Source organism: Equus przewalskii, chromosome 31, assembly GCF_037783145.1.
Source record: "Equus przewalskii isolate Varuska chromosome 31, EquPr2, whole genome shotgun sequence".
NCBI lineage: Eukaryota > Metazoa > Chordata > Mammalia > Perissodactyla > Equidae > Equus > Equus przewalskii.
In genome coordinates, this window is record NC_091861.1 from 21,788,077 (window position 1) to 21,815,165 (window position 27,089).

The window sequence follows — 27,089 nt, forward strand, 5'->3', positions numbered from 1 at the left end:
TAGTGGTCTACCTTCATTCTTTTGCATGTGGCTGTCCAGTCTTCCTGGTACCTTTTATTGAAGAGACTGTCTTTTCTCCATTGTATGTTCTTGGCACCTTTGTTGAAGATTAGCTGTCTGTAGACGTGCAGTTTTATTTCTGGACTTTCGGTTCTGTTCCAAAAATTCCAGTACCGTGTTGATTAAGAATGGTGATAGTGGGCATCCTTGTCTTGTTCCTCTTCTCGGGATGGCATTCAGTTTTTGCCCATTGAGTATGGTGTTGGCTGTGGGTTTGTCATATATGGCCTTTATTATATTGAGGTAATATCCTTCTATCCCCATTTTGTTATGAGTTTTTATTATAAATGGCTGTTAGATCTTTTCAGATGCTTTCTCTGCATCTATTGAGATGATCGTGTGGTTTTTATTCCTCAATTTGTTGATGTAGTGTATCACATTGATTGATGCGTGTGTTGAACCATCTGTGTCCCTGGTATAAATCCCACTTAATCATGATGTATGATCCTTTTGATGTATTGCTGTATTCTGGTTGCCAAAATTTTCTTGAGGATTTTTGCATCTATGTTCATCAGTGATATTGGCCTGTAGTTTTCCTTTTTTGTGTTGTTGTTGTCAGGCTTTGGTATCAGAGTGATGTTGACCTTGTTGAATGTGATAGGAAGTGTTCCATCTTCCCTAATTTTTTGGAATAGCTTGAGAAGGATAGGTATTAAATCCTCTCTGAAAGTTTGGTAGAATTCCCCAGGGAGACCATCGGATCCTGGGGTTTTATTCTTTGGGATGCTTTTGATTACTGTTTCAATCTCTTTCCTTGTGATTGGTCTATTCAGATTATCTGTTTCTTCTTGATTCAGCTTTGGGAGGTTGTAAGAGTCTTAAGAATTTATCTGTTTCCTCTAGATTATCCATTTTGTTGGCATATAGTTTTTCGTAGTATTCTCTTATAATCTGTTGTATTTCTGTGGTGTCTGTTGTTATTTCTCCTCTTTCATTTCTTATTTGGTTTATCTGAGCTTTTTCTCTTATTTTCATTGTCAGTCTGGGTAGGGGTTTGTCAATTTATTTTCTCAAAGAACCAGCTCTTTGTTTCATTGATCCTTTGTACTACCTTTTTTGTTTCAATAGCATTTATTTCTGCTCTGATTTTTATTATTTCTCTCCTTCTGCTGACTTTGGGCTTTATTAAATGTTCTTTTTCTAGTTCAGTTAGGTGTAATTTGAGATTGCTTGTTTGGGATTTTTCTTGTTTGTTAAGGTGTGCCTGTATTGCGGTGAATTTCTCTCTTAATGCAGCTTTTGCTGCATCCCATATGAGTTAGTATGGTATGTTAGCATTTTCATTTGTCTCCAGATATTTTTTGATTTCTTCTTTAATTTCTTCAGTGATCCATTGCTTGTTCAATAGCATGTTTAGTCTCCACATCTTTGTCCCTTTCTCAGCTTTTTTCTTGTAATTAATTTCTAGCTTTATAGCATTGTGATTGGAAAGATGCTTGTTATTATTTCAATTTTTTAAAATTTATTGAGGCTTGCCTTGTTTCCCAGCATATGGTCTGTTCTTGAGAATGTTCTCTGTGCACTTGAGAAGAACGTGTATTCTGCTGTTTTGGGATGGAGTGTTCTATATTTGTCTTATTAAGTCCAACTGGTTTAGATTTTCATTTAATTCCACTGTTTCCTTGTTGATTTTCTGTCTGGATGATCTGTCCATTGATGTGAGTGGAGTATTAAGGTCCCCTCCTATTATTATGTTATTAATATCTTCTTTTAGGTTTGTTAATAGTTACTTTATGTACTTTGGTGCTCCTGTGTTGGGTGCATAGATATTTATAAGTGTTATTTCTTCTTGATGGAGTGTCCCTTTGATCATTATATACTGCCCCTCTTTGTCTCTCTTTAGCTGTGTTATCTTGAAGTCTGCTTTGTCTGAAATAAGTATTGGGACACCTGCTTACTTTTGTTTGCCATTAGCTTGCAGTATCAACTTCCGTCCCTTCACTCTGAGCCTGTGTTTGTCATTGGAGCTGAGATGTGTTTCCTGGAGGCAGCATATTGTTGGGTCTTGTTCTTTAATCCATCTCTCTACTCTGTGTCCTTTTATTGGAGAATTCAATCCCTTTTCATTTAGTGTGATTATTGATGTATGAGAGCTTAATGCTGTCATTTTATCACTCGTTTTCCAGTTTTCCTGCATTTCCTTTGTTTCTCATCCTGTGTGTTTTGGTCTACCCATTGAATTATGTAGTTTTTTATGATGTGTTTTTTTGTTTCCTCCTTATTTATTATTTGTGTCTCTACTCTGCTTTTTTGTTTACCTTTGGTTACCTTGGGGTTTGTATTCAGAATCTTGTGTATAAGATAGTCCATTTTCTGATGGCCTCTTATTCCCTTAGTCTAAACTGATTCAGTCCCTTTCCTCCTCCCCTCCTAAGTTGTTTTTCTCTCATCTTATTCCATCTTGTGTTGGGGGTTTGTGGTTAAAATGACAGGATTATCTTTCTTTTTGCTATTTTCCTTCCCTTTAGCTTAATGCTATACTTGAGTATGTACTTCCTATTCTGATTCTGTCTACCTATTTATCACCTTACTCTGTGTTTTGTAACCCTTTTCTGCCTTTTTTTCTTTTTTCCAGTATGAGGACCTTCCTGAGGATTTCTTGTAGGGAGGGGTCTTGTGGCTACAGACTCCCTTAGCTTTTGTTTGTCTGGGAAAGTTTTTATTTCTCCCTCATATCTGAAGGATATTTTTGCTGGATAGAGTATTTTTGGCTGAAAATTTTTGTCTTTTAAAGATTTAAATATGTCATGCCATTCTTTCCTAGCTTGTAAAGTTTCTGCAGACAAATCTGCTGAAAGCCTGATAGGGGTTCCTTTGTAGGTTATTTTCTTCTGTCTTGCTGCCCTTAGTATTCTTTCTTTGTCATTCATTTTTGCCAGTTTTACTACTATATGCCTTTGCAGTAGATCTTTTTACACTGACATATCTAGGAGATCTGGAAGCCTCTTCCACACAGATTTCCCTCTCTTTCCCTAGGTTTGGGAAGTTTTCTATTATTTCTTTGAACACGCTTTCTGCTCCATTCTCCTCCTCTTCTCCTTCTGGAATACCTATAATTCTTATAATGCATTTCCTAATTGAGTCAGATATTTCTCAGAGACTTTCTTCATTTCTTTTTAGTCTTAGTTCTTTCTCCTGCTCTATCTGGAGCATTTCAACATGTCTGTCTTTGATTATGCTGATATGCTCCCCTATGATGTCCACATGAGCATTCAGGGAATCCGTATTTTGTTTTATGTCTTCCATTGTGTCTTTCATCTCTGATATTTCTGATTGATTCTTCTTTATAGTTTCAATCTCTTTTGTGAAGTAGTTCCTGAACTAATTTAATTGTTTCTCTACATTCTCTTTTACCTCGTTGTCTTTTTTGATGTTAGCTATTTTGAATTCATTGTCACTTAGATTACATATTTCTTGTCCTCAAGACTGAATTTTGGGTACTTGTCATTTTCTCCCTGGTCTGGAGATTTGATATAGTGTTTGATATTGCTAGAGGAGGTGGGGCAGATCTTAGGCATTTTGATATTATTTGTTTGCAGTTACCGCCTATCACCACTGGGTGGGGGTCAAGAGCTGCATATTCTGAGCCATCTCCCTTTAGCCGAGATCCCAGGCAGCGGAGTGGGTGTGGGGCAAGTGGGGGCTGCGGTGCTTTCTCCTGCATCCTCTCTGGACTTTCTCGCTCTGCTCTTGCCATCTCGTCTCCTGTGGTGTTGGCTTGATGAGGTCACCCCTCGCGAAAGCTCTTGCCCCGCTAGAGGTCGCTCAGCTGCAGGGGCCCTCAGGAGTCCTTTATGTTCCCATGAACGAACTTCCCCTCCCCTGTTCCTTCCCTCAAGGAGCCTCCCATGGTCACTTACTGCAGTCTTTAGGAGAGGGAGTGAAGTTCTCTCCTGCCCCGTTCCAGCTCCTCTGAGAGGGGCTCCAGCCTCTCCGCCCTCTGTCGTATGGCTGTGTGTCTCTCCGATGTTTTTATGTTGTGTTAGGATGCCCTGTGTTGGAGTATGGATGCCCCTTTTCCTTGTATGTTGGAGGGGAGAGAGTCCTGGGCAAGTTCACTCTGCCATGATGCTGATGTCACTGAGTCTGCAGTGATTTTAAAAAAGCTTAAATGTAATGATTTAAATCGACGATTGGCAGACGTTTTCTGTAAAGGACCAGGTAGTAAATATTTTAGACTTGCAGTCCTATAGGCAAAATCAAAGAAATTATATAGATACTTATGTAACAAGAGAGAAATCAGATCTCTCCAAATTTTTAATGACAAATAAAACAATAATACAAAAGTAAAATTTTTTGTAATAATGATCTGCTAATGAGAAGAATGTAATTTCTTGTGGTGGCGGGATGACATTTTGTGATTCACAGTGTTTGTTCTCTATTACCAAAATTGATTGTAAATGTCAATCTGTTAATGCTGATCTGTAATGAAATTTTATGTATTTCATCTTTGAAAAAATGTCTTTTCATGCAGATAGATACTTCCAAATACTGATATTAGTCCATGAGTGTATGATAGTAACTGAGCATCTTCATCACTTGGAATGCATTTCTAGAATTCTCTTTGGTTATTTTCTTGATGTTTATCTTTTTAGCATGTCATTACATTTCAGATTGCACTGTCATTGAAGTTTAGGTGGAAGTTCCACAGTTGCACAGTAGACTTCAGATGTTGCTGTGTGGCAGAATATGTGGCACACAACATGATGTGTTTTGCATTCATTCAGCCTATATTTGTTGTGCACCTGCCGTATGCTGGGCAGTATTGTAGGTCCTGGGGATACAATGATAAACAGGAGGGGGGACAAACAAACGGAATAACGGTGATATATGCTGTATAGAAAATTAAAATAGGGTGACCAGTATAACTGCATTCTTGTGATTTGTAGTGTGCCAGTCAGCAGTGCCAAACTGTGAGAGTGCCACATAAGGTCTCTGTCTCAAATACTTAACTCTCTGTTGTAGCCCAAAGGCAGTCATAGACAATATGTAATGAATGAGTGTGGTTACATTGCAGTAGAACTTTCCTTATGGATACTGAAATTTGAATTTCATATACTTTTTACATGTCAGGAAGTATTAGCATTTTTAAATTTGAAAAAATTTTTTTTATTTTTAATTAATTTTTTTTTTTTTGAGGAAGATTAGCCGTGGGCTAACATCTGCCACCAATCCTCCTTTTTTTGCTGAGGAAGACAGGCCCTGAGCTAACATCCGTGCCCATCTTCCCCTACTTTATATCTGGGATGTCTGCCACAGCATAGCTTGATAGACAGTGTGTAGGTCCGCACCCAGGATCTGAACCAGTGAACCCTGGGCCACCGACGCAGAACATGTGAACTTAACTGCTGTGCCACTGGGCCAGCCCCTTGATTTGTCTTTCAACCTTAAAAATGTAAAAACCAGTTTTGGCCCAGGGGACATACAAAAATAGGCAGTGGCCTGGGTTTGGCCCACATCTGTAGTTTGCTAACTTTTGGCTTAAATTTTTTTTTTTTAAAGATTTTATTTTTTCCTTTTTCTCCCCAAAGCCCCCCGGTACATAGTTGTGTATTCTTCATTGTGGGATCTTCTAGTTGTGGCATGTGGGACGCTGCCTCAGCGTGGTCTGATGAGCAGTGCCATGTCCGCATCCAGGATTCAAACCAACGAAACACTGGGCCGCCTGCAGCGGAGCGCGCGAACTTAACCACTCGGCCACGGGGCCAGCCCCTGGCTTAAATTTTTATCAACTGATATAGAAGGCAATAAATTATCTGCTAGATCAAGTGATCAATACTTGAGTTGAGGAGCTGACTCAGTGGCATAATGGTTAAGTTCGTGTGCTCTGCTCTGGCAGCCTGGGGTTTCCAGTTCAGATCCTGGGTGCGGACCTGCACACCACTTGTCAAGCCATGCTGTGGCAGTGTCTCACATAGAAGAACTAGAAGGGCTTACAACTAGCTCATCCAACTATGTACTGGGGCTGTGGAGAGAAAGAAAATACTTGAGTTGAATTTTAGGTTCTTAGGAATTGATATTTAGGTGAATTTTAGGAAGGATGCTATTTAAACACACACCTGGCATGTGCATTAAGTAAAAATCCAACTTTAACGATAAATTTGTAAGATTGGAGGTATTTGCATAATGGGTATTGTTTATGTACTGTGGTTAAAACTATTTCTATTTGTCTTAGGAAATGCAAGAATGTTAAATGGAAACTGGTAATGTTGGATTTGGATTTTAGAATAACGGCAGTGAGAAACTGTGTTACAGTATAAGATGTATTTCCTAGTACTAAGGAATTAAAATTTTATTAATAAATCTTTTATAATCAGGAATTTTCGATTGCTTAAAGCCAAATAGAATAGATTTTTGGTATTTTTTTTAAAAGGAGGATTTCTCATAATGAATAAAAGTATCGATTTTTGTCAGGTTTGTGACAACATATGCTATTTGGGAAACAAAGTGATAGGGTGTTTTGTTTGTCAGCCAGGCTGAAGAGCCATTACACGAAGACAAAGGAGAGGTTGATGGGAGTCAGCTGATTAGAAGACACTGAGGAGAGCAGGACGGTGTGACAGGCCTGGGGAAGCAGAGAGGGTTGGCCGACCCACCTTCCTGCTGGTTGCAGAGCCTTGTTGGCGTTCCCCCCTTAGATGTGGGAAGCCCGAGAGGCATAGAGCCCGCTCTAGTTACACGAATGGAAAGGGTTCCTTTTCAGGGACAGTCATGTTTTTGACAACCTGGGAACCGTCTTGTTTGGTCCAGTTGCCTAGATATGGCATCCTCTGACCCCTATCCAATTTATTTGCTTTCTACTGATTGTGAAGACTGTAGTGACCTGGCATTGCATCATTTATGTGCATTTGCAGCTACTGTGCAGCTTCCCTCCTCCTCCTTCCACCCTAGTCACCCGAATTTCCAGATCTTCCTAAGTATAAATCTAAACTGAATCAGTACTTGTTAGCTTAAGACTGTAGCATATTTTTCCTAAACGATCGCTATTTCTAATGCCAAGAGTGCTAGTTTGATCAAGGACTAATTTTCTAGGCCCAGACGGCTGATATAATGGGAATAGGTTCTTTTTCCTTTCAGGTGAGTGCCATTAGACAGAGAGCACAGGCGCATAAGATATGGCTAATACCCGAGCGGCTTCCTACTGTCTTCCCTGAACAGAATGGGGGAAAAAAGAGGAAAATCCCTATTTAGTTTCCACCCTTATCAAATCAGGTGACTTGGTCTAGGACATCATCAGCCTAGAGGAAGGGGCATCTTTCTCTCCTTTGTTCTCCAACAGACAGTACCTCTTTGTAATTTTTTTTCCTCTAGGGGACTCCTTTTTGCAAAGCAACTGCCAAATGCTTTCCCCCCTTTTCCTTCTTAATTATGAAAAATTTCAAACATAAATATAACCAGAGAAAATAGCTTATGATTTTCTATCTGCCCATCACACAGTCTAATTATCATGTTTTCACCACTCTTATTTCATCCCTTGCGCATCTCCCCTTTTCTCCCAAGTATTGTAAAGCAAAACCCAGACACTGACATTTTGTTTTGTACTTTGCACTTGTAAAAAACATGGGCTTTTTTTTTTTTTTAACCTAGCCTCAGAGGCATTATCACACATAAGAAAATAAATAATAATTTGTTGCTATCATTTAATACCCAATTCATTCTCCAGTCTCTTGAGTTTTTCTGAAAAATGTCTTTTTGTAGTTCATTTGTTGGAAATAGGATTCGAACAAGCACCAAAAGTTGCGTTTAGTTGTTAGGAATCTTAAGTTCCTTTACTTTAGGTAGAGGTTCATAATCTTTTTTTGTGCCATGGACCCATTTGGTAGACTGGTCAATCCTATGAGTTCTCTCTGAATAATCTTTTTAATGCATGAAATAAAGTATGTAAGATAAATAAAACCAACTGCATTGAAGTATAATTATCAAGGTATTTTATTTTTTCTCTCTTTTTTGTTTATTGAGGAAGATTAGCCCTGAGGTACCTGCTGCCAATACTCCTGTTTTTTTTCCTGAGGAAGACTGGCCCTGAGCTAACATCCATGCCCATCTTCCTCTACTTTATATGTGGGACGCCTACCACAGCATGGCTTTTTGCTAAGTGGTGCCATGTCCCCACCCGGGATCCGAACTGGCGAAACCCGGGCCGCCGAGAAGCGGAACGTGCGAATTTAACCACTGCACCACCGGGCCAGTCCCATCAAGATATTTTAAAAATGCAAATTTATGACATGGTAGTTTGTGCTTCTTTACTAAGCTCTAGCAATAAATCTAATAAATGCCAGAATTTTAAAGTCACGTGTCGCTTAATGACGAGGCTGTGTTCTGAGGAATGCTTCATCAGGTGACTTTGTCATTGTACGCACATCATAGCGTGCACTTACATGAAGCTCAATAGTATGGCTTACTACACGCCCAGGCCACATGGCACTAATCTCATGGGACTACCGATGGATATGCGGTCCGTCGTTGACTCCAGTGTCGTCAATGCAGCACGTGACTCTACGAGCATACACAGTATTTCAGGATATCTGTACCAGTTTTAATGTGATTTGAAAATACCTGATTTCTCTTGGTGATAGAGTCACAACAGTTGTTAACAGTACTGTTGTTTGTTGCCCTCATTCTTGAAGGAAGGAAATGTTAATTTCTCTTAGAGGTTGGTGAAAATAAATAATACGTTTTTCCCCCCATCCAAATTAAGGGCTCTCTGAATTTTATCCACAGCCCCCTGCTCTAGAGTAAAGGTGTTAAGAAAGGTCCTCACTGCAGTTCTAATTCACTGGGTCTTTTCTGTTTTTCTACACACTTGTCAAGTTCTTCTCAACCTCCTAGCCTTTGTTTTTGCAGTTCTGTTTGCTTCAATCGTCCTTTCTCTTGCTCATGATGACACTGGCTCCTCATAATTCAGATCTCCATTCAAAGGTCACTTTCAAGAAGACCTCTCAGTTTTTTCTTGTAGTAATCTTGTTTACTTTGACGATTTTCTTTGAATATGAGAGTCTGAAGGGAGGAACCACGTGTTCATTGCCCTCCGTTGTATCCCCAGTGCTGAGAACAGAGTACTGGGCATGTAGGTGTTGCTTGAAAAGTATTTATCAAATGAATGATTCTTAAGCTCATACTTTTTAGTTACTTTCCATTCTTTCATATGTGTATAGAGTAGTAGTTAACATTTATTATTATTGTTATTGATTCTTTGTAAGACATAGGCCCCCCCCAGTGCCACTTGACAGGCTTTTTATACATTTTTGATGGCTCTTTATTACTTTATCCCTGGTGAATCAGGTTCTTCTTGTATAGTGTTTCCTCTCTTGGTAAATGGTGCCGTCATCCCCTCAGTGCCCAGGCAGGATCTTAGGCTTCATCCTTGCCACTTACCTCCCTCTCCCTCACCTCCAATATCCAGATGAAGGCCTGTTGACCGTACTCCTAATGTCTCTGGAATGCCTTATCTCCATATCACTACCATCCTTCCTGGTCCAAACTGTTCTGTTGTCTTGCCTGGATTGTGGTCTCGTAATTGGTCTTCTCACATCACTCATATGTCTCTTCAGTCTGTTCTTCACATTGTAGCTAGTGTGCTTCAAACTTCAAGAAGGTAGAAGCCATTAGGCGTGAAATAGCCTCAATTTTTTTTATTTCCCAAATATTACTATATCTTGGCTTTCTGTTACTCTTAGGATTAAAAAGCATAATTCTTAATAGGCACTACAAGTCCTCCTATGGCTTTACCTTACCCTTTCTTTCTTTACCTTTCTGGCATCAGCTCATGCCAGTCTTCCTCTTTATTGTTGTGCCATGGTTTTTTCTCACCTCAGGGCCTTTGTACCTGTTGTTCCCTCTTCGTGGCATTGTTCTCCTTTTGCCTGATTAACATCTAGTTATTTCTTAGATGTTAGCTTAAACATTTCCTCAGGGGAGGCTTTTCTGACCACAGGCAACAGAGATTACCTCAGATCCCCTGTTACGTGCTTGCTAAGTACTGGGTATCTTTCCTTCATGGCAGACAGCACATTTGTCCTTTCCGTTTATTTGTATCAAGATTTGATAAATGGCTTTCTCTGTCAAAGGAGTGTTATCACAACAACTTAATGATTGTTTTTGTTCATCAGTGTATCTACAGCTCATGTCTCAATGCCTGTCAGTAAATATTTATCACATGAGTGGACTTTTGGATGTTTCTTCAACTTGTAAGGAGAACTGGGCTCAAGAATGTCGATTAGCCTAATGTTAGCATTCTAGAATTTAGAGTAGTAAAACTGATCTGTTTGGGAAATGATGGCTAGCAGTTTCATCTGTATTGATTGCGTGAGGAAGGTTAAGCCTCATTTCCTGATCTTAAGTGTCATACTCCCTGCTTAGAAATGCAGTGTAATATGAAGGACCTTAACACATATGTGGCTTTTGGTAAGTTTGATCATCAGTACTTTCGCTATTGCTTCCCTATACATGATTCAGTTCCAGTAGCTTGTTTGTAAATCTATTTTTGTATAGTCCAAGATGATTGAGAAGGATTTAAAGTTTGTGTAACTGATGATAGTTATTATTTTCAGAATACTTGTACTTTCTTTTTGTCAATGTATATTTACTTATATGTTGCTTTATTTGTGCATATCCCAATCAATGGATGAATCTTGTCACTACAGAGAAAGATTGACTTGATACCTTAAAAAAGTTTCTTTTCAAGTAAGATGAAAATGCTTTAAACCCAAAAAAGTAAGGCTCTTTTATTGAGTCAAATTTCAATTCACTGTTTTTAATCTAGGATTTTTGTTTCTTTATTGCTTTTAAAATCAATTTTGAGAAAGAGAGGGTAATTTATAGAATGAAGTAGAAGGCAGGAATGCCATCAAGTGATTGAGTAGTGAGATTAGCCTTCAGGGAAGAGAGTCATTCCTGGGCCTTGAGCTAGCGCGGGATTGCAGGGATTTTGGTATTTATTGTGTGAGCATTGGGAAGCTGTCGAAGCTGTGAGATGATGCGAATAGCTTTGTGTTTTGTAAGTACTGTTCTGGCTATAACATGGGGAACACATTGCAGGAATTTGAAAAAACCAGCTGTAAAGGGATTGCAGCAGTTCAAGTGAGAGATCCTCATTGGAACTACTAGAGGGGTAAGGTGAAGAGAAGCAGATGGAGTCCACTGGGAATCCAGGTTTTGGGGAGAGATAGATATGGATGAGAACAAGAGAAGGAACTGGCAGAGATGACTCCTGGTATTCTGATGTGGCCGCTGACTGGAGATAGCCATTCGCTGAGACATGAAATGATGAAAAGGTCTTAAATTTGGAGATGAGAAAAGATAACTTGGGTTTAACAATATACTGTTAAATGTCTGTGTGCTTGGCAGACAAACAGACATACGAATACTTTAAATTTGGGGTTATGCATTGAACTTTGATTAAAAACTTCATTTTATTTTTTTAAAAATTAGGTTTACTTGTCTTTTTTTGCCCAGTTGTTAGCTTTCTTTCTTCATTGTAGAGGACTCCTTCATTCTTTTCCTTCTTTTACATAAATCTATCAGGAAGAAGAAGTTTGTAGCTTTTTTCCCCCCTTGTCAGGATATCTCTGATAAAGGAATGCAGTTTTAAATGGCAGATGTGAGACCTGGCGGACTAGTCCTCTCTGCTCACTGATTTCTAAGCTTGGACAACATTTTACAGCGTATCAGGCTCAGGCAGTCAGCATTTGCGGTTGCTTTGGAGACCTGTTGGCTCTCCCTCATTGTGGGGTGACTTTAGGAACACAGCTCCCAAACCCTGTTGCCCTGGTCCTCCTCAGTAATAAGGCGTTTATAGTACTCTAAGTCTCGGCTGTATTATGTTGTACGCACAAAGTCTGCGTTGTTGCTCCTCTGAGGCTTGGCCATGGATATGGATTATGAACAGCTGTGAAATTTTCAGCCTGTTTTCTTTAACAGAGAAGTTGTTCTTGGATTCCTTTGTCCTCCTGATTTGTTCGGGTGAGAGAGCACACAGAGGGCATGGTCTTCTAGAGCGTCATGGAATCATCATAAGAGCTAGGAACCGTTTTATTACTGCACAATTTGCTGGTAGTAGGTTTTCTGTCAGGATTCTTTGGTGACAAGCAAAAATTAACTAACTGAAGCAAAAAAAGAAAAAGTATTGGACAATTTGGATGAGCTCGTAAAATTGAAGAACCAAGAGGTTGAAGGGACAGGAGCCGTATCAGCTCTGGCAGTCTAGGTAGCAAGAGTTAATAGATAATTTCTTCACGGTGCTCAAGTTCAAATGAATTAGTTCCGGCTATTTTCTCTGTGAATGTGCGTGTGTACCTGTACCTGAGTGTGTGTGTGGGTGAGCGTGCCTGAGTGTTTGTGTATGTTTCCCTCAAGATTCAAATGACTAGAAGAGAGGGTCTCTGATTATCTTAGCTTGACCAGTGCAAGGCAGGGTATCTTGATTGAAAGTCTTCCTAGAATTTTTTAAATTGAGTGTAGAGTCTCTTCCCAAAGGAAAATCTGCCAGTGCTGGAAATTTTCTGGAAATTTTAAAAGATCATGATTCATTTTTTAGGAGTATGCCATCTCCAGCTGATGGAACACCAATCTTCTGTAGGAGTAGAGTTTAAGAATCACTATACACAGGAGTAACTGAAATTTGGTGTCCTCAGTTTTATCTTTTTTCTTTTTAATGACCTAAGAGGCAGCTCATCTTTAGTAAGTCTTTGCTCTGTTTTTTAGTAAGTCTTTGCTCTCTTTTTCCATCCATCTTGAGCCTAAGATTTTTGTAAGCTTGCTACTTCTTGAAAAAGAGGATTCTCTGCTTTTCTCTTGTTGAGGCATGATAGTTATCCAGATTTGAGTCTGCTGTTTTTCCTTTTCTGATGCTCAGAGTTCCCCCTAATTCTCTTCCTCTTCCTCTTCTCCCTGCTCCCCCTGCCAGCTGTGTGTGTGTGTAACCAATGCACCTGTATTCATTATTTCTTTACCCCATTGTTGGTTACATGGTGGTATTCTTGAGAATAAGTAAAACTATTCTTTTTCGGTAACTCTGGTTTTCCACATCTATTCTAGTGAAGACATAAGCACAGGGTTATAAGTGGAGAGAAAATATTTTCTTAAACAATTCAGTTCATAGCATTTCCTAACCGTATTGGCATAATTTCTTGTTTGAGCTTATATTTCAAGAATAACTTCAAAATAACAATACTAGCGTTACTATTTACCATAAGATAGTTGAATGCAATTACGTAGGTTGTGGTGTGCTTTGATTTAAGCAGTGCCGTGTGGGTGGACATTTAGGTTGCTTTCTGTCTTCTGCTATTACAGATTCTTGCCTCGATTAGTTTTATATGTACCTACTTTATTTCATATCGTTATCACTGTATTTTGGGAAGAGATTCCTAGATGCAGAATTGATGAGTAAAGAGTGAATGCTTATCTAATTTTGCAGGGTGTTACCAAATTCCCCTCCATTAAGAGTTCTACCATTTGCATTCCCACTAGTATGTATGAATGTGCCTATTTCCCCGCAGATCTATCAAAAGAGTATGATGTTAGGCTTGATTTTTGGTTAATCTAATAGGTGAAGAATGGTTTCTCAGTGAAGTTTTCATTTGCATTCCTTTTATGGCCAAAGTTGATCATGTTTAGGGGTCATATCATTTCTTTTTCTGTTAAACTATTAATACTTCTTCCCCATTTTTCTGTCAGAAGTTTGATTTCCTCCTTCTCCTTCTCTATGTTTATCTTTCTCTTTTTAATATATTGAGGATATAAACTTTTATAGGTTACAAATGATCTTTTCCCAGTGTGTCATTTGTCTTCTGTTTTTGTTGATGTTGTTTCTGTTGCCATGCAAGAGTTTTGTCCCGAATTTTTATGTAATCACAGTTATAAATATCTTACTGCTTTTGGGTTTTGTTATATTTAGGAAAGTTACTTCTCCCAAGTTATAAAGGAATTCACTTTTTTCCCCCCTCTAGAACTGGTTTGTTTCATTATTTACATTTGAATCTTCGATCTGTTTGGAAATTATTCTGATATATGGTTGATCTAATTCTTTTTTCTTGTGGCTGTTGAGTTACCCAAACATCGTTTATTAAAGATAGACCATATCTTGTCTGATTATCATCATAGTGTCTATACCTGACAAATTGTAGGCTCTCAAAAAATGTTTGAATGATTGAAAAAAATTTCTCTTAAAGATCTTCTAGTTCACTTTATCAAAACTTTGATTATCATCTGTAACTCTAGAAATTCTTTAAAAATATTCGAAATTTATTAAATTTGAGTAGATTCAGTGAATATGTGCCAGTTATACAAGATATAGGGCAAACTTTGGTATGATGCTAATCAGCTTGTTAATGACTATTTTTCATTAATTGTAAACCTGGAAAAATTGTTAAAAACAGAAAACTATGAAGAAGAAAAGACCCATTATTCCATTTTCCAGAAATCACCATTTGTTTTTTATGTATTTTCTAGGATTTTTTTTTGAATGTGTCTGGTTGTGGAAAATGAACCGTGTTACGTTGTTTTGTGTCTTGATTTCTTTTTTTGGCTTAATAGAATATATGAGTGTTTTTCTGTTATTAAATAGTCTTTGAATCCAAATTTTAAATGACTATAATATTCCATTATATAATTACCACAGTTTATTTAATTTCTATTTTGAGAATTTAAAATTTTTTCCTTGTTTTGCTTCCTTGATTATTGCCTGATAATAGATTTTTAATTGAGGGTGGATGGTTGAAAGGCTCTTGTTAAATATTTTTAAGTTCTTTTTCAGAAAGGCTTTACCAATTTACACTGCCATTTGGGGTACTTTCTCATTTTCATTACCTGAATAGACTATTACTTTAAAAATTACCTTCCGATTTGAAAGATAAAGATGGGACCTGGTGCATTCTAAGTGCATTTATCTCACTACTCTTGAGGCTGAATATGTTTTATTTATTGGATAATTTCATTGTTTGTGATTTATTTATGACTTATGATTGAATTTCTTTTGGAGTATTGATGTTTTCTTCTACGAGTTCTTTATCAAGACACTTACCCTACTGTCCATTATTATAAATATTTCCTCAGTTTGTCTTTTACCTTTTGTCTTTTAATTTTGTTTATGGTAGAAGTTAATTTTACGTAGCGGTTAGTATTCTGTTTATCTTTTCCTGCTTGATTTCTTTCTCTCTCTGTTTGAATTCCTTCTTACTCTGTGATCAGTAAAATAGTCCCCTGACCCCCGCGTGATAAGTTTAATTATTAGTACAGTATTGTACTTATTTTGCTGCACCTGGAATTTATTTTTGTAATAGTATGAGGACTTAACTTGAATTCTAAAAGATTAAATCCTAGACCTTAGCCAGTTTTCCTATTGAATAATGAAATAGTAAATTCTAATTTGTTCATAATACCAGGTTACTATAAATGGTACGGTCTCTTGCAGGTCTAATTTTTTTTTTTAATTTAACTGCCTAATTCTTGTACCAGTACAAACCAAAATCATTGTTGCTTATGGAAGTTCTTTATTGTCATTTAGAATATTTTCTTAGCTACCGATACTTTTTTTCCGTATTACTTTTATAATCATTTTGTGATTTCCATTCACACACTCTAGAAACTTAAAAAACTATTTATTAAGATTTGATTGGGCTTACACTGACCCTATATATTAAAACAGCTTTTCCCCCTAGAATATTTAGAAAATGCAGATGAACAAGATATCTTAATTGGGGGAAGAATGTCCGTTTTAAAAGTAGGTATTCTTGTTACCTAAAAACAAGTCTCACCTTTAATTGTCAGAATTTTTATATCTCTCAGTAAAAGTTCAGTATTCCCCATAGAATTCCCTCTTACTTGTTGTAGTGATTATTCTTTATTTTTAAAATGTTGTTTTTGTGAGTTAATTTTTTTCCATAGTATTGTATAATGGGTTATTATGTGTAAGACTCTTGTTTTAGTGTTTTAATCTTGTTTTTGACTGATTTTCTGAGTTCTTTTTATTCTTTGAGTCATTCGCTCTGTTGGGTGTTATATAATAATTAAATATATATTTTTTTCTCTTTTCTGTAGTTATATTTCAGTTCAAGAGTCATTAAGATCTCAATTAAAAAAACAAAACAATAGAAACTCTTTTCAAATGAACTTTGACATAGAATCTTTTCATGTATCACAGAAAAGTGCAGTTGCTGTTAAAGTGAGGGCGGGACTCTAGAATGCCACTCTTGGGTTTACTAACTATTACTGAAACAGCTAAGGAAATTAGTTTGGAAACTACTGTTAAATCATAAAACAATGTCTATTTATGGCCTTAGTGAGCGTTCTTATTTCTACTCTTAACTTTTTCTGACAATTAAGTATGATTTTGGGTATGGTTTACAGTGATTTCCTTTAGTTTTAATTTTCTAATAGTATTTACTTTTTAAATCACAAGTGGGAAAAGTTTTATTAAATCCCTTGAAAGAAATTTATTGTGGTGGTTATAGTGTGATTTTATTAACTTGTTTCAAATCTTCAGTGTGTTAGAAAATTCTCATTGCTATCAGAATCCCATGTTAATTCTGTTTTTATCTATATTCTAATGTATTTTTAGTAGCATTTTAGTTATGACAATGAAGCATACAACCCTTAAACATTTCATTGAAAACTCATACAAACATGAATTTAAGATTTTGCTATAATATTTATAGCTTTCTGTTCTTTAATATTTGTTTTTTATGATGTTATTGATCCGTTTTCCTTTTTTTCAGTGTTTAGGATACTAAAGTGAGATTCAAATTTATAATCTGTAGGATTCATTTGGAAGTTGAAATAACTGGATTAATACACAGACTAAGCAACTGCCTTAGCCCCCATTGTCCTCCAGCTCCGACATTGGCTGTGGTAAGGGAGAGGAGATTCCTGTAGGTGCAGAAACGTTTGCCTGCCTCCTCTGGCAGATTGGATCTGGAACGTAGTAAGGTTTATGTTACAGCATGCTTGGAGGAGGGTGTGCACATGTGTTGATGGAGTGTACAGTGACAGGTTTCTTCCTGAAACTCAAGATGTCCCTTTTTAGTATTTGATGTACATTACCTGTCTTCTGAGAGTAATGTTTAAGTGATACACTGTTATTCTGGGAGGTATATTAGAAATGTGTAGTGGGGATCTTTTTTGGCTTCTTAAATCTTAAGTTTTGTAGTTAAGCAGTAAAAACTGAAAACAACCCCCAAAGCTTGAATCAGCTGGCTGAAAAGATTTTACCACCTTATCAACAAAACAGAAGGTGACTAACCAGAAGCACGGGTAAATACAGTGCTGCCTTTGTCTATTAACAATGATCACTTGTGCTTCAGAACAAGCACCTTTTAATAATTTCTGAGTGCCACCTGCGTCTTGTTTACAGATGTGTCTCAGAGCCCAGAGGAGCAAGAGATAAGCCGTAATTCTTAGGCTTTTCTAAGGTTTTGGCCACCAGTCATCACCAACTACAAAGGAGAAGAAAAGATAACTGAGGGATCGGATTTCCTCTCCTTCCCCTTCTCTTTATTTGCCCCTAACATCAGATGCCCCTCCAGCGTGTGAAACGGTTGTGAAGCCTGGAGGCCCTGGCAGAAGATGAAGAGTAAGTGGAGAGTAGGAGAAGAGACAGGCCATTTTTGTTGAGCTTTTTTAGACCTTACAGCAGGTGTCATGTGTGAAATATCCAGCAGAATAACATAATGGCTGAGAGCATGGTCTTTGAAATGGAACCCTGCTGCTTTCCTAGCTGTGTGATCTAGATATTCAGCCCTTTGTGTGAGTCTGTCTTCCCTGTCTCTCAGTGTTTAAGAGGATTACGTGAGATCATGTCTGTAAAGCGCTTTAACACAGTACCAGGCACACAATTATGCTCAGTCTACTGATAGCTCCTGCTGCTGCTGCTGTTATTTCTACAGGGGTTTTGGATAATAGATATTAACTAAGATTCCAGTTGAGTTATATGTGATTATGTTGTAAACTAAGGTGAGAAATTTAAATTACTTACTTGAATTAGAATTTCATCACCTATAATGTTGGTCAAGATAACCTGTTGTAAATATTGAAAGTTTTGGTATTTTTATCTTCTAAAATATCTGTTAACACTTTGAGTATAAAGATTACATAGTTGATGTTCCTATAATTTTTTCTTTGACCAAGTGCAGTGCTGTCATTTAAAATTATATTTTCATGCGTAGTAACTACATAGTAGGGCATGAAAAGGCACAATTAATACTTGGTGAGATATTTTTAAATACCATAATATTTGCTGAAGAAATCAGCTTGCATATTGTTGTAGAAGATCAAAAATAAATTAATAGAATATTTATTTTAAAATAAGGGTTTTCAGCAGTATTAAGAAACTTTATTTGATTCAGTGCTCTTTGAGACCTCTGAGTGTCATCAGATCACCATCAGTTTTCCAGATATTTTATCAGGAATATAGAAATGATTTTAAATTGATGTCTGAGATGGGAGGAATTTGTTAAGAATTCTGTTTTTCATATGTCAACTTTTTAAACTTGAATTTTTCCAGAAGGAAAGTGCTATCTTTTAAAGATCCTGCACTGGAATCGTAATTTGGACAAACAGCACCTGCATTCTGTTTCTTGTGCCTACCTGTGCTTGCACATGCGTGCACATACCCTCGCCCCCCCCCCCCCCCCAAGCTTCTGAAGTATAATTGAGAGCATTATTCTACACTGAGGGAAGATTCCTTCTGTCTTTCATCAGACTTGCTCATCTAATTTGATACATCCTCTAATATGTGACTTTTATTTAGTAATTGTAGTCTTTTTGTAATCATATCGAATAAATTAAGTGAAGAGCAGACTTAACCAAGAGCTGGGGATGTTATATAGCTCAGCTTTCAAAGTTACTCTGTGTAGAATAGAAAATGTAGACTGCCGAATTGAAAATGGGAGATAAATCGAGTATAAACAGAATTCAACATATTAGTAAGTACTTAAATAGTTTCTGTGATTCTGAACTTCTGCAAATGTTAAAATTATGTTTTGGTGCAATATCTCTTCAAAATAGAATCAAGGATAAAAATGATTGTCTTTAAAATTAGGATAAGTAACATCCTGACTAAATTAAATTCATAAATTTTACATACTTGTATAAAATAAAAACTATGTTAAAGTTAGTGGGTTAGTATTTCTCGATTTTAAAATATATAATGGAGCCAAACAAAATTACTGTGAAAATATTTGTACCATAACACTCAGTAAAGATTTTTCGTTTACTTTTTTTTATTAAAAACTTGATAAAAGTGCATTGTATACATTGTTCATTCTAGAATCAAGTTTTCATCAAACATTGTAGTTTTCTCCCATCCCTCCCAAAAAGGTTTTTAATTGGTGATGTGGAATATTTGTCATCTACCAAGTTAAAAACTGCAGGTTTGTAAACTTGGCACTCTGAGAAAGAAGTCGGTGCCATGAAATGATGAAGTATTGGCATGTGTACACCTGCTGTCAGGAAATAAACTTCCCATATGGTGCAGTTTGGCAGACATGCATCTTAAAAATGTATTGAATGAAACTGCTGCTTCGCTCTTTATCCCTTATCTTTTTCCAACAGTACATTCTCTTTGTGCCTGTAAGTAATCACTTCTACTTCAGTTCGAGGAACATGATACACTTTTACAGATACGCTTGAAGTGAAGTGGTGGTGCTCCTTAAGAGTGCAGTAACTGATCTAATTGGATAACTCATTGAAATACTAGCTTGGCCCTTAACACCAACAAGGAAACAAACTTTGTCTATTTTGAAACATTTAAATTTTTTTTTATAAAAACTTGAGCCTGAGACACATTGATTTTTCACATTTTATCACATCATGTCAAAATAATTTTCCCAGATATATGTGAGTATTAATAAAAGAAAATATTTCAGATGTTTTTAAAAAGTAAGGACTTAGATGAGAACTGCATTGATGAAACATCTGAACTTTATAAATGTGTTTATGATATTCAACTAAATCTTATTGCATGGAATATAGCTTTTAGAACCCTAGAATAGTCAGGTCAGAAAATTTGTCCTTTGCACAATTACAAAGTTTCCTTAAAATTGACAGTGATGTTTTATTTACATTTAATTATTTATGTGATATGAAAAACTGAATTTAAAATGAAGGGTGTTTTGAATGTCTCCATTTCTTAAATTAAAATTTATGTGGACGATATATGCAAATACATCTTGTTGGCCCCTAACATAAATCTTGAACCATTGATGTGTGCATGCTTGTTATTGCATGTTAATACACAGAATCCCTTTATACAATTTTTTTAAATAGATTCTTTTGGGATATCTTTTTGTTATATAATGTATTTTGGAGAATTACCTTCTTCAGAAATTAAAAAAATAATTTTTTGAATTCCTGTATGTGATGAGTTTTAACTAAAACTTGTCCTATGGATGTAATCAGTTTTAACTATACATGCTTTTAGCAATATTTTACAGATTGCACGTTTGAAAAAGAAAGTTGTCTTTCCTAGTGTAGTTTACGGTGGCGATACCTGCCTGCCTTTTCTTTTGCTGCGTTGGCACAAGCATTGTGCTTATTTTGTTGTAAATGGTTCCAGTATTTTATCAGTTCACTAGGCTGGAACTGATGAGAGGTAATTAGGTGGCTGTATTTACAGCTTGAATAAGAAACTCGCCAGTGGTTGAACACAAACTCATTGGGAGGGGGCACAGGATCAACTCTCAGCTTGGCAAGACAGATCCCTACATACACATCTTCCAAGTGCAAACGACGGATGCTTAAAGAAACTTTAAATATCTTCTCTGCTAGATCACCAGAGAAAACATAACCAGTCCCTGAACAGAAGACAGGGTAGCGCTCACTTGGGTAGAGTTCTGGTGGCATGTACCACTTGCTGTCTTTGTTTCGGTTGGGTGCGTATCCTCTCATTAGGTAACCAGTGAAATAGTTATGTCTGGGAGGCAGGTCTGGCTTCAGTAACTTATGTATTAAATATTCAGTGTTGACAAACATGTCACTGTCAGTTTTCATGACATATGGAATATGTGGACAGTATGTTGCAACCCAGTTCATGCCCATTAGTGTTTTAATGGTCAAATTATAGTATGTATCTAAATATTCCTGTTGAATTATATCATGATATTGTCTGCTTTCTTCCAGTATTGCACGTTGAAGGTAGCCATTTAACTTAATACTTACGCCCAACAAAAAAATCCGTGTCACTTGGATACCAGGTGCTAGACTTTCGTTGCCCCAGGTTTGCCGAATCGCTCTTCTAGCTTCTATCTGTCCAGGTTCTGCAGCTATTAGTAGTATTAAAAAAGGGCTTTTCTCCTGGCATTTTTCAGGTTCATTGATAATATATTTGAAATGGTAAGAATTTGGATGTCCAGTACCTTTCTCATTGTAGATACTTCCATTGGCACTAAGTGTGTTCTCCAGCCCTGTAACTCCTTGTGGAGACAAGTCTGTGTTATTGGAATTAATTGCTGTTTGAGGCCTCAGAGTTTGAGGGACTGTTTCTTTCCAAAGGTTCCGAAGAGAGCTGTGGTTTGTCTCACTTTTTGTAGAACGAAATCCTCGGAAAGTGTATGTTACAGGGTTTTCTTTGAATCCAGCTCTGCCTGGCAGCCAGTCGTGATGATTGAAAAACAAAAACATAGCAAAAAGAAACACTAGAGAAAGTACACCAATAAGATGGGTACGGAACAGAGACCTCTTGGCATTCCAGCTCATCTTTGCAAAGCAGCAGTGTCTTCTCCTCCACTGAAGCATGTTGTAAATATCCACTAATGAGATATGCAATATTGGTGGCTGAAAGTGTTTTCTTCTCCTGAATCAATACTGTTCTTTGGTAATCATTTTCTAATTCGGTCACATTGTTTCCCTCGCAGTCATTCTGTAAAGATGAAGCATAAAAGTTTATAAAATGGTAAATGTTACAGAACTGCCTGAAAGAGACTTTGGATGCTAGTAAAATTAGGACACATGAGAATATTTAGGCTGTGAAAATATAATAACCTGGGGACAAAGTTTATAGTTTGTTTCTTGTTGGCAACATTCCATCACTGAGAACAGGATTAATTTCATTAAAAATGTACCTTTGTCGCACAATGAGCACTTTAAAGAGAAGTGATGGATTGATTTTCTTCCACTTATTTCATTGTCTCAGCTCTGATGATCATTTATACTTTTGACCCGAGTTAAAGATTTAGTTTTATGCATGTAGAAGAGAAGAATGTTACTGGATTCCTGAGAGAGGCCGTGTAAGAAGGCCTGAGAGCAGATGGAAAATTTATTGGCATTAATTAAAATGGATTTGACATACCATTGGTGGTATGGAGCACAGTCAGTGGCCTTTTTTGTAAAATGGTCATGTATCAGTTGTGGGACAGACGGTGCAAGGTTGATGATGGCAGAGTTCTGTTAGTCACAGTACACTGCTTGGCGTGTTTCCATTGGCCCCTACTGTGTTGAGAAAGTCAATGAGAAGATGCACCTGTCAAAATTAATTTTCAGGGTCCAGTAACTTCAGTGCAGTATTTTAAGACAGTAATAAATGATGAACATTTTCAAGCACTCTTATCTAATTTTTACCTTCCATCTCAAATATGAGGTATTCAGGAGATCATTGTCCTTACTTAGACTTAAGATTGATTTTTAAAATGTGGCAGCTAGTTATCACTAGTTATCTGTGGCCTTGGCAGAGCGCTGTCATGTCTCAGTTGAGTCTCCATGTTAGAATTAAACAAAGAGTTACTTTGAACGGTCTTCAGATTTATTATAAAATTATAGGCACTAGGTACTATCATATCCAACTGTTTAAAATGGAAATTTCACAAAATGCATTTTTAAAGATTTCTTGAGTTGTGCTGTGTTCTGAATTTGCATGTAGAGAACGTGTTATTTTTAGGACTTCTGCTAGCATGACACTTAGAGCCTTAGATTTTTAAAAAGATATGAGATGTCAATATGGAAGGTTCATGATGCCACATGTTAAGAACTGGTTGTGTTATCTTTGAACAAGGTTTTTCAGTGCATAGCACAAATTTGTTCATGGTTTTCACTTCTAGGTTTTTGGATCAAGGCGTGGGGGTTGAGGTGGGCAAGGAGCTGTAGTTTTATTTCTATTGAGAGAAAAAACTTTTTGGGAAGGTGGCAAATGTGTAATTTTAATTTTTTCAACTTTTTATTGTGAAATTATTTCTTTAAGCAAAAGAAAACTAGTCAATTAAAAAATATAGGAACATTTGTTTATTTGAAATAATACATACATACGTATCTGTTTATTTAGCCTGTGGTATTGGGAGATTTATGGTTGATACCACATTTGTTTAACTTGACATGACGTTTAATTACTTTTGGAAAATAATGGCATTTACATGCAAGTCCTCATATAATTGAATAATTGTAGACTAAAAATCACGTATATAATGTGAATTACTTTGAAAATATTGATTGAAAGTGTTAAGACATACCTATGAATGAAAGCACTACTATTCTAGTAACAGCCACTAGGAGGAGCAAGTAGATGGGAAATGGGACGAATTTCTAAAGTGTAATAGGACAGGCGCCAGCTTTTAATAATTTCTAGTATCTGAAATTATGTAGTACTTTTAGAAGTTATGGTATTTCTCAACTGTAAAAAATTATTTAATCATTTTGTGAGCTAGGAACAGGGATTTTTTTAAGTTTGGGATTTTAAAAACATAGAATCTACTTTTCTATTTATTAGAGTTTATTTACATGAATTTTAATTTCACATACTCTAATGAAGACCAAGGCGATTGACTGTATGAGTAAAACATAGTTCTGCTGTGAGCTAAGCTGAAGGTAATAGAGCTGAGTGTTCTGATGTAGAAACTCATGTTTTTCCTTCTTGCACTTATAAATAGTTTGCCATTCTGTTTGGACCAGGACACAGTTTCTAAGCTTTTATTTCAAATGAAATATTTGATAAATAGTAATGATTCTTCCTTCACCTCATAAAAAAGCCAGTAGATGTAAGGGTTATGTGTGTAAATTTAAAAGAAACAAAAACTGCTTTATAAATTGACTTGATAATGTATTTTAAACATTCCAAAGCTAAATTAAATGTATCAGCTCTCTGTTAATGTAATAGTGCTTGGAATCTGGTTGAAGTCCAATCATGTAGATCTTTTAAAAGTGTAAATTTGGTGTTAGGAAGCAGTAAATACAAGGGCAGCTGTTTGAGTGAATGTTTGAATAAAGGACTGAAGAAATGAATGAAAGTAAATACTATAGTAGTAAATTGTGATATTTTTATGAAAACAGTATACCTGAAGTGATGTCTCTAAAGTATTTCAGTGTTATAGAAAACAGCAAATTATTATATGTTGTAATCTAGCACAAATACATAGTTTATGGTCCTATGTGATTTTGTAGCAATAGGTGATAGAGATGCATCTTAATTTAAATTCATCATATTTGTGTGTTTGTAAATATTAAGCTGCTCAGGCTTGAAATCCATGTACTATTTGTTAATCTCCCATTGATAAATGAAGTGCATGTGTCTAGCCTTAAAAATTCTTTCTTAAAAGTTTCTCAGGTATTTATCATAAAATTTTGTTAAAAGGAGAGTAAACTAAAAGTAAACTGTTCCTCCTTTTATTAAATAATAAAATTATTCTCTAGTTACTGCCTGTTGTATTTAATTCTTAAAAGTAGGAACAAGACAAGAAAGTTACAGTATTTTGGTTTTCTAAATAGTTTGACTTTTACATCTCAGCATGGAAGTAGCTTTGATTTATCTCCTGAGTTTTTTATGGCAATATTTTCCAGTTATTAATGTGTATTTACATCTTATGGATTGAAGTTCATGGAGAGAGCGTTACTGTAAAATGTTCAGTGACTTCACACACACAGAGTTTTCATTATTTGGCTTCTAAAAGTGTTGATATCTTTAGTCTGTTTGAACAGTTTTAGATCTAAGTGGCGCTTGAATAAAATAATCCTATACTTTTGAGATATCTAGCTTGTAAAAATGATTGGTGACTTTAATCTGAGAGACTTGAGATTTTTTACAACCATATTTTTTTGTTTAATACCATCTGATTTCATTCTTTGGTGGAATAAAAATTCATGGTATGAGCGAGTTGATGTTGCGATGTAATAATAATAGGGCCTGATAAGCTCGTTTAATTTTAGAATGGAATGCTTACATATGTCTTAAAATTGTTTGCCTTTTGTGGTTATTAAATAAGTTATTGAGTTGTGCTGTGAAATTGAGCAAAAATCAGGATCTTTGATAGATCAGCAAGAAATACTAGAAATATCTTTGAGTTCCTGAGCCATGAGTTGCTATTCTAACTATGATTGTTGCTAAAATAGTTTATTAGGTTTATTTCTGCCCTGCACACACATAGCATGGCAGTAGTTCCTTACTACATATTAATATAGCCTGGAAGCACAGTAACTACGTTTATGTTTAATATTTTGACCTTGTATTGCTGTTCATGTATATTTTTATATCAAAGTAATTTTATACTATGTTTCTGATTTCATTTTAAAAATGTTCACCAAGAACAGCCTCATATTTGCTCATTCAGAATCAGTCTGTTGCTTAAAATAAAGGCTCACTATTTCAAATGAGGGAATCTTTTAGCAACTATTGATATTTCTTTGTTTAAAGTTGTCTTCATGGACACTGTGATCACATGCAAATCTACTGTGGTCTTGTCCTTTCCATAAACTCAGACTGCCTTATGTGATCCTCTGCAAATGCTTTCTTTTTAGTATCGTATACCTCGATAATACTTAAAATTTGTTCATACTCTCTTAGTTTGTGTTCTTTATCTTTATTTGGGGAGATACTGGAGGGAAGATTCTGTTACTAAAAGCTGTTATATATTAAGATTTTATTTTAAAAGGACTTTGAAAAAAGCTCTTAATGTTAAGATCATCTTTGATAATATTTAATGAAATTTCACTGCATTGTCTCTTTTGATAGCCATTTTTAAGAAAGCACTTTAATTTACTAGATAGGATTCAATGTGACCTAATTTGTTAGAGGATTTCTGTGTTTTCTTTAGAGGGCTACAGAGTTTTTTTTTTTTAAGTTTAATTTCTCAGAGAATCCTTTAAGCACATCTTGTTACTATTTGCTTTTTCTCTCTCTTATGTCTACTAATCCGTAACTACTCCAAGCTACATATTTACTTGAATAAACCAGTGACAGCTTGTTTTCTAAACAATGACAAATTTTAACATCATAAATTTAGAAACCCTGTCATAGTTTCAAGGACAGTGAACTGTATGAACTTGTTTATCAGATATTAGTGCCTCCAGGGCAATGAAAAGGTAACAGACATTTCACTGAATATCACACACAAGATATCGACATACCTTCCTTGGTCAGGCCATTTATGTGGAGAGGATTATGCCCACTGAAAATACTTTTGGCACGCCATCACTTCAGCAAAAAAGATGCTATCGAACATGCGCACATCCCCCAGTAGTCTGCCTCCTGCGATTGCTTTTCACAGTATCCAAAGTGTCCATCTGTCTGCTTGTCTTCAAGTTACCCCCCTTGTTCATAGGGGTCCTAGTCTTCTGAGGTTTTTCCTTTCTTTCATTTTCTTTCTCTTTGTTTAAACAAAAGAGCTGCAGTTGCTCGTTCTGTTTGGAGCACTGTTGACTCTCCCCGACAGTTGATGCATCGAGGCTTTTCACATCTGCTGTTTTCCTGGTCGGACAATGCAGTGCTGTATTCTCTTCCCAGTATCCATATTTCTAGTAATAACACTGAGCTGCAATGTAAAGCAGCCAGAGCTAGAATGTAGGGCTTCGATTGTCTTGGAAAAGAAGAGGGTTTAACTCTCGTTGTTGCCTGGCAGCTGCAGGAAGGATTTTAAGCAGTTTTACTGGGGTTTTAGTCTGTAATATGAAATCCACGGTTCCTCAGCTGCTGCACAGGCAGGCAGCAGTTTAAATGTGGGCTTGACAGATGCTCTCTCTGACAGAGCAGAATTGAACGTCACTGCTTGGCTGAATCCCACGTGATTGTTTGCATTCATTTTGACTAAAATCCTAAGGTAGGGAGAAGCTTAGAGATTCTG

The 27,089-nt window shown here is 36.4% G+C and overlaps 2 protein-coding genes across 5 annotated transcripts in view; one reads left to right on the forward strand and one right to left on the reverse strand.

Annotated features, from left to right (window-relative positions):
• CDC73 (cell division cycle 73) overlaps nucleotides 1-27,089 on the forward strand; it is a 215,701-nt gene that overhangs the window by 42,567 nt on the left and 146,045 nt on the right. The gene's annotated exons all lie outside the window — the stretch shown is intronic.
• B3GALT2 (beta-1,3-galactosyltransferase 2) lies at nucleotides 19,251-27,009 on the reverse strand. 2 transcript variants are annotated; one of them, XM_070602177.1, is made up of 3 exons: nucleotides 26,377-26,966; nucleotides 22,340-22,479; nucleotides 19,251-21,910 (listed from the first exon to the last, which is right to left on the reverse strand). In XM_070602177.1, exon 3 carries the CDS (start codon nucleotides 21,784-21,786, stop codon nucleotides 20,518-20,520), a length of 1,269 nt encoding a protein of 422 aa, XP_070458278.1. In that variant the 5' UTR covers nucleotides 21,787-21,910; nucleotides 22,340-22,479; nucleotides 26,377-26,966; the 3' UTR covers nucleotides 19,251-20,517. The 2 variants fall into 2 exon arrangements, with proteins under 2 accessions (XP_070458278.1, XP_008540369.2); XM_008542147.2 differs by lacking the exon at nucleotides 22,340-22,479 and having other exon boundaries at nucleotides 26,377-27,009.

Excerpts from the sequence above, each read along its gene's own strand:
- B3GALT2 (XM_008542147.2), bottom strand. The coding sequence starts at position 21,786 with ATGCTTCAGTGGAGGAGAAGACACTGCTGCTTTGCAAAGATGAGCTGG.